The sequence below is a fragment of the Bos indicus x Bos taurus genome, chromosome X (assembly GCF_003369695.1).
Source record: "Bos indicus x Bos taurus breed Angus x Brahman F1 hybrid chromosome X, Bos_hybrid_MaternalHap_v2.0, whole genome shotgun sequence".
Lineage (NCBI taxonomy): Eukaryota > Metazoa > Chordata > Mammalia > Artiodactyla > Bovidae > Bos > Bos indicus x Bos taurus.
The window spans coordinates 127111370-127119714 of record NC_040105.1 but is presented as its reverse complement, the minus strand read 5'-3'; the positions used below and the strand labels follow the sequence as shown (position 1 = coordinate 127119714).

Below are 8345 nucleotides of genomic sequence, written 5' to 3'. Positions count from 1 at the left end.
CTGGATTACAGTGGTATTCACACACATATACATATGTACATACATCTTTACATATGGTGGTATAAGGCCTAAAGTTAAGGCCCAATATTGTGTGCTCCCTCAACATCTGGGGAAACCAGGAGGACCTCAAATGTCCTAACCACAAGTTCCCCTCTCCAATCTGCTTCCATGTAGAAGATTCTCCAAACAAGCAACTTCTCTGATCACGGAGACCAGGCACAATTCTTGCTTATCCCTGAGTAGAGGGTTTCAATTTCCCACCAGCATGAGGAATTATCCAAACAAGCCAATCATATCCTCCCCTGGGAAACAGGGGCACCGTATCCTCTTGATACTACAAAGCCTGCCCCCAAAGCCCCTGCTTGCTCCCTCAGTTCCCTAACGCAACCCCTCATGTGGTGTGCAGTGTCTTCCTCCCCTGAGTTATGAGTATATGTAACCAATAAACTATTGTTGATCTTGTTTGCCCAGTGTCAAGTGTCATGTGCTCAGCCATCCCCATAACCCTAGAGAAGGAATCCCTCCCTCGCCAGCAGGATGCATAGGAGGCAATTAAAACACACATACACTTATACACATATACACACATCCCCAGGGGATATGTTCCAATACCCCCAGTGAATGTTTGAAGCCACAGTTGGTACTGAACCCTCTACATACTATGTTTTTTCCCTATACATACATGCCTATGATACAGTTTAATTTGTGTTTGGCACAGTAAGAGATTAACAACAATAGCTATTAATAAAATAGAGCAAGTATAACAATATACAGGAATACATGTTATGTGAATGTGGTTTCCCTCTTTCTTAAAATCTTATTGTGCTTTACTCACCCTTCTTTTGTGATGATGTGAGATGATAAAATGCTTACAGATGAGATGAAATGAAGTGAATGACATAGGCACTGTGACACAATGTTAGGCTACCATTGACCTGATATGTCAGGGGGATTATCTGCTTCAAGTGATCCTGGATCATCAAGCCATGATGATGTGGAGTGCTGGATGGCAGGAGCAGATGATGTCATGCCTGGGGATCCCAGGCGGTCTGAAGAGGGTGAGGTGGGCCGTGATGATGAGAGATTTGATCACATTATTCAGAATGGCACTCAATTTAAAGCTTATGAATTGTTTATTTCTGGAATTTTCCATTTACTATTTTCAAACCACAGTTGGCTGCAAGTAACTGAAATCACAGAAAGAGAAACTGAAGACAAAGGGGGAATCTTGTATGTATTATATATTATTTCAAAATGCATTTCAAATTGTATTGAAGTGTACACTTAACATGGGTGATGTTATTGCATGTAAACTGTAACTCAATCTACAGTTGATTTTTAAATCTGTAAAAAAATATTGAGTTGAATATCCACAATTTAATGTGTCATTCTATTTCAACATAGTGCCGTACAAAAGGTGGAGGAATTATGAGATGCTTACTAGCTGCTGCTGCTGCTGCTGCTGTGTCGCTTCAGTCGTGTCCGACTCTTAGCGACCCCATGGACTGCAGCCTACCAGGCTGCTCCATCCATGGGATTTTCCAGGCAACAGTACTGGAGTGGGGTGCCATTGCCTTCTCCTGCTTACTAGAGACGCTACCAAAATAGACTTGATAGCTCAGGAAGAACTTCTGAGAGACATGAACAGATCCTGTGAGTAGGAACTGGTCTGGTGAAAGTTATGAAACAGCAAAGAGGAAATGAAAAATGTTCCAGGCAAAGGAGTTGAAAAGCTAGAGAGAGGCTAGCCTATGTCACATCCAAGAATGGTTCAATTCCTAAGCCAGAAACTTGCTCCCATCCCAGATCCTTAGGTCTCCCCAACTTCCACATCCCAACCAATCATCAAGTTCTAATGATCTGAATGGCACTTTTATTTCCCCATCCTCTTTGTCTCTAAGCCCTGAAAAATTATCACCTGCAAAATATTCGTTACTGGACTTGACCTACATTCCATCTTCCCAGAATCTATCTTCAATATCAGCCCCAGGTGAAGGTAAAAAGGTGAAAGGGGTTGAAAGGCTCAGTTGTGTCTGACTCTTTGGGACCCCATGGACTGTAGCCCACCAGGTTTCTCTGGCCACAGAATTTTCCAGGCAAGAATACTGGAGTGGGTTGCCTTTTCCTTCTCCAGGGGATCTTCCGACCCAGGGATCAAACCAGGGTCTCTTGTATTGCAGGCAGATTCTTTACCGTTTGAGCCACCAGGGAAGCCCTAGAGTGAACATTAAAAGACAAATCTAATCATATCAGTCCCCTATTCAGTATATTTCCATTGTTCCCCAGTGAATACAGAATAATTGATATATGCCTTAAAATTACATAAGAGATTTTTCACGATGTAGCTTTGTACTTTTGCTATCTCAACTCCTACCATGACCTCTTCCTGACTTTTATATACTAACCACATTCTCTCATTCTTCTGAACTTCAGATTGAGGTGACCCTCTTTAATTGGCATCACATCTCAACACATTTACTACTTCCTCTATTAAGATGGTCCCTGACTCATCTAGGGCAGATATAAGTATTCTTTATCTTATGTTCCCACTGTGTTATATAAAGCCCCAAGTCATTATCATAACCTAAAAATTATTTAAACTCCTACTGTTATTATAGTTACAGCAAGTCCTACACACTGAGTTCTCAGACTTTATATTTGTTATTTAACTGAATTCTCAAAAGGAACCCAATACATATGTATTATTTTACCCACTTACATAAGAGGAAATATGGCTTAGGAAGGTTAAGAAATTTGCCTAATGTCATACAGGTGGAGTGACCAAGCATGGATTCAAGAACTTCTTAATTAAATCCAAAGCTGAGATTTCATATAGACATTTTTTCCACTACAGCTATATGCACTCTAAATTCCTTGAAGACTTAGGCCATAATTTTGTAATGGTGTATCCATAGTTCATAGTACAATGCCTGGGGCATAGGAAGTACCTGATAAATAATAAGTGCCTGTCAATTAGTGAACCAATCAATTAATCAAAATTTGCAGAGAAGATTGAAAAGGGATAGCAAATGAATTGTGAAAGCATTATACTAATATTAGGCATTATAAGTATATCATATGTTAACCAACTAAGACATACAATCTGATAAAAGATTAGAAGGCAGAATGCACCAATGTAATATAATATTTCAAATTTCAGTATGTTTCTGTAAAAACATTAATCCATGTTGTTAGCACTCTCTTGTATCTGTATGCTACATAGAGATTTTGGAATGTACAAGATGAAGCAGCAGCACTGGTGATTTAACAGGTTAGCATGAAGACAAATAGTAAGGAGTATCATTTTTGCTTTTCTGCCCATTGCAGAAAGTTATAATTTTATTTTCCTGCAGGCTCTCAACCAGATTTCTACCTAGATTAACAACAGCAGTTCTGCACTCCCTTCTCTTCCACTTATCAAGGCTCCATAAACGTAAATGCTTTTTCTGAACCATCTGTTATTCTAATTTCCTGAGTAATAGACTGAATAAAACTTTGACAGGTGTTCACCAACAAATGTGTGGGATTCATCATTGTAAAAATTAGCTATTATGCTTTCAAAAGCAGCTTTTTGGAAAAGAGAAAGTATTTCCCCAAAGTCTCCTAGCTGATTTCTTCCTGGCATCACCTTGGCCAAAATCTGATCCAGATCCATTTCCCAAGGAAGGGGCATGGAACTGATGGGTTTGGAAGAGTTAGCATCTGAGACTGGGTGATCACCAGTAGGGTACCATCACCAGGACCACCACAGGGCTATCTTTTTTTGCTGGATAATTCAAGACACCACATCAGCCACAGAATGGCAGAGGACATACCTTCTGAGCAAGTCATGGACCCCACTTATTGGACCATGGAGGGAGAGGTGTCATATTCATGGACACTCAGTTTCTTTCTGAACATCGTCTGACATTTATTGAAAATAAGGGGAAAAAAAGTTTGTCCCGGTAGTGTAGAAGAGCTGGGCAGAGTGCAGGGGTTACTGTGCTGAACAAAAGGCACACATCAGAGAGACAGCTGCACATTCAGAAGAGAACTGGATTCTGGGTGAAACCAACAGGTCCACAGGAGACAATGAGTGACTCGATTTGGCTGCCAGGCAGCCCTGGGACCTAGTGTCAGCAGGAACAGAAGATGTCTCTAGGGTAGGGAAGACCTGGGTCCCATCGCAGGTGAAAGGATGGCCGGCCCCTCCAGGACGGTGGAGAGCTGTTGGAATCCTTGTTTGTCCAGAGGCTGTGGCCAGCTCAGACACCTCCCGGGTGAGTCCAGATCCCCGAAGGCTGCAGGCTGTGGGTGGAATGCGGTGCACGGTGATGGCTGCCGCAGGATAGGTCTCTGGCCACCCGGAGGCGGGCCTGGGAGTCTGGCAGGGGGCGGGTGGTTGGCAGCGGCCGGGTGTGGGTGGTCTGCCCAGTGGGTAACAGGAGCCCGGCTTGCAGTTGGAGAGCAGGACCGAGTCCAAGTGTACAGGGGAGAGGCCTGAGTGGCCCGAGGGCGGCGGCAGCAGCTGGAATCTGGAGCGCTATTCCTGGAACAAAGGCAAGCACTACGCGGGAGGGGACACGAGCACGGGGGAGATCGCGGCCACCCGAAGGTGAGGGGGGACACGGCGGGAGGACGCCTGTGGCGATCTGGGAGGCGGCGACTGGCGCGGCGGACCCTCCCCCGAGCACCCGCCCCCAGACCCGAGGCGCTCCCGGCCTAGAAGTCCTCGTCTTCCACCCATCCAAACACCCGCTTCATCTCGGCCAGGAAGCCCCGGTAATCGTTGAGGAGGGGGCTCTGCTTCCTGATGTAGGGGATCACCCACTGCAGGGCTGGCCCGGTCATGCGGGTGATGAGGAACGTCACCTTCAGGGCATCGTTGGTGAACAGGTTCTCGTCCACTAGCATGTAGGCGCCCGTCTGCACGATAAACTCCGGGAGCCGGTCGGTGTCGCCGTCAAACGTCTCGGGGAAGGGGATCGGGTTCCTCCACCGACGTGTCTGAGGCCGAATGGGCAGGGCCAGGAGGGCCTTGATCAGCTGCACTCGGCCGTCCATCGAGCCTCGCTCTCTTTGCTGGGCTAGATGAGGTTCAGCGGGGATTGGTGAGGAGGTGTGGCGGGAAGTGCGTGTTTAAGCGGGCTGACCGGTCCCCGCGTGGGCGGAGTCATGGCGGTTCCGGCTGCAGTTTAGCTCCGCCCAGGTGGCCTGGCTGTCACTAGTGCGCAGGTGCGACACGGAGCCTAACAAGGGCCAAAGAGGACCCAGAAGGGGTGCTCTGCAGGAGAAGGGAGCGGGCCAACGCCCTCTAGAAGAGAGGTAGCTGGAACAAAGGAGGCGGGTAGTGCGCAAGGGGCGGGGACCAGGGGAGGAGCCTTGGACGCCTGGCTCTGTCGTGAGGGAGGATAGAGTCACTGTCTAGGGCGCTGAGTTGTCCTCCACTTCACTGCTTCCATCCCTCTGTCTCCGCCCTAGTGTATCGTCTGCCTCGACCTTCTGTAGCCACTTGAATGCAATTCTGTGAACATGTTTTCCTGCTTATTCATGGAACTCTCAGAGAAGTCTTGCACCGCTGGTTGTAGATTTCTTTGCCTTGCACCATAGTGGAATCTCCCAAATATTAGTCAACATAATCAAGAGCAGCATATTCAAAGAATAGTGCACCATGACCAGGGAATGTAAAGGAGTCTTAAATGTTAAGAAATCTCTTGATTTGTTACATAGCTTGCTGGAAATTCTCTGTCAGTTGCCCACTCTAGAGACAATTTCCAACACTGCAATTTGCTTTTTATGGCCAGCAGGAGATGGAAAAGGAGTCAGCTTGGAAGATGGAGTTGAGTATAATGTAACCTATTCATAGGGGTAACATTTGTCATTCTATGGGTTAGAAGCAAATCACAATTCCCGCCCACACTCAAAAGGATCATCAGGAGGTTGGGACCGACTCTAAAGTCTGTCGCAGTATGGGTGTATGTTCCACAGTTTGGTGATTCATTCATCAGTTGAAGGGCATTTGGCATGTTTAAAGCTTTTAGCAATTATAAATAAATCAGCTATAAACATTCAGATTTTTTGTGAGCATGTATTTTCATTTCTCTAGGGAAAATGCCTACAAGGAAGATTCCTATGTCATATGATCCTAAAAGGAAAAAAAAAAAACCCTCTCATCAAACTAGGAATAGAAGGAAAATCTTCTATTTAATAAAGGGCATCTACAAAAACCTACAGCTAATATACTGTAAAATGTGAAGGCCAGAATGCTTTCCAACGTTATTCAAGAATGGAAGCATGCCTGCTGCTGCTAAGTCACTTCAGTCGTGTCCGACTCTGTGCGACCCCACAGACGGCAGCCCACCAGGCTCCCCCATCCCTGGGATTCTCCAGGCAAGAATACTGGAGTGGGTTGCCATTTCCTCCTCCAATGCATGAAAGTGAAAAGTAAAGTGAAGTCACTCAGTCGTGTCCGACTCTTAGCGACCCCATGGACTGCAGCCCACCAGGCCCCTCTGTCCATGGGATTTTCCAGGCAAGGGTACTGGAGTGGGTTGCCATTGCCTTCTCCAAGAAGCATGCTTACTCTCACCATTTCAATTAAATATTGTACTGGAGACTCCAACCAGTGAAATAATGGAAGGAAAGAAAGGTAGGAAGGAAAAAAGAAATGAAGGAAGAAAGAGAGAAGACAAAGAATCAAAAGGCATCTAGATCGACAGAAAGAGAGAAGGCAAACTCCTTGTTCAAAGAGGACATGATCATGTATATAGAAAACAGACTGCCTAGGATCTAGGATCAACAACAACAGAAAACTAGAACTAATGAGTGAACTAGGCATGTTTGCAGCACACAAGGTGAATACACAAAAATCAATTGTGTTTCTAGTAACAAACAAGAGAACTTTGAAACTAAAAATGTTTTTGTTGCTTTTAAGCCATACCACTTGGCATGCGAGATCTTAGTTCCCCAACAAGGGACCGAACCCATGCCCCTTGCAGTGGGAGCATAGAGTCTTAACCATTGGACTGCCAAGGAGGTTCCAGAAACTAAAGAAGTTTTAAACACCATAAAAATGTGAAACACTTAGAGTTAAATATGACCTTCCTGAGATAAATGACAATACATCTGAGTAATGGAGAGATATCTATTCATGGGTTGGAAAACAATTTTTTAAGATATCAATTATCTTCCAAATTGATTTATAGATTCAAAGTATCAGGAAATTTTTCAATGTAAATATGTAAAAGTAAGTGATTCTAAAGTGAAGTGTGAAAGTGTTAGTCGCTAAGTAGTCTCTGACTTTTTTGCTACCCCATGGACTGTAGCCCACCAGGCTCCTCTGTCCACGGAATTCTCCAGGCAAGAATACTGGAGTAGGTAGCCATTCCCTTCTCCAGGGGAATCTTCCCAACCCAAGGATTGAACCCGGCTCTACCACAGTGCAGGTAGGTTCTTTACCGTCTAACCCAACTGATGCTAAAACTCATATGGAAATGCAAAGGACACACAATGACTAAAACTAGTATAAAACAGAACTAACTTGGAAGACTAAGAATGTTAGGGGGACCACAGACTGAAACCACCCACCCTAGCCAGGCACCATAGTAATGACTTTGGAGAGTTATCTTACAACATTATAGTTACCTTACAACATGGTATCTTACAACAGGAAGTCCTGTTAAGAAATGCAGAACTAGTAAGCTACCACCAACCAAAAGAATTTGGAAAATGTCAAAAGAATCTTTCTCTCTGGAATTCGTCTTGGCTGAGCATTGTACAGTCACCAAGAAGGACTCAAATCAGAGCGACCAGCCAGAGAAAACCCAGAAACAAACCCCATTACAATGAAACGCAAGACTTCAAGCCACATGGCAGAGCAGTTCTCCTGCTCCCTTACCCTGCTGCCCTCCTCCTGGTTGCCCCTTCCCAATAAAGTCTCTTGCTTTGTTAGCATGTGTGTCTCCTCAGACAATTCATTTCCAAGTGTTAGACTAGAGTCCACTCTTGGGCTCTTGAGTGGCTCTCCCTTCCTGCAACAATACTATTTGACATCAAGATTTATGATAAAGCTACAGTAATTAAGACAGTGTATATTGTCATCAAGATAGACAAATAGGTAAATGGAACAGAATATAGAATCCACAAATAGACCCACACATATATGGAGGTGTCAGTGCAGATCTGTGGAGAAAGGACAGTACTTTCAGCAATGATACATGACCAATTAGATACCCATATACAAAAAATAAATTTCTGTCAATACCTCATTGTACTTGTACTCAGTCACTCAGTTGTGTCCGACTCTTTGCAACCATTTGAACTGTAGCCTGTCAGGCTTCTCTGTCCATGGAATTTTTCAGGCACAA

General features: G+C 44.7%; 1 protein-coding gene across 1 annotated transcript; it reads right to left on the bottom strand.

Annotated features, from left to right (window-relative positions):
- Nucleotides 1-3885: 3885 nt before the first annotated feature.
- RTL8C (retrotransposon Gag like 8C) lies at nt 3886-5304 on the bottom strand. The gene has a single exon (XM_027534211.1). It carries the CDS (start codon nt 5041-5043, stop codon nt 4702-4704), a length of 342 nt encoding a protein of 113 aa, XP_027390012.1. The 5' UTR covers nt 5044-5304; the 3' UTR covers nt 3886-4701.
- Nucleotides 5305-8345: the final 3041 nt, after the last annotated feature.

Coding starts and splice junctions, on each gene's coding strand:
- RTL8C (XM_027534211.1), bottom strand. CDS start 5,043: ATGGACGGCCGAGTGCAGCTGATCAAGGCCCTCCTGGCCCTGCCCATT.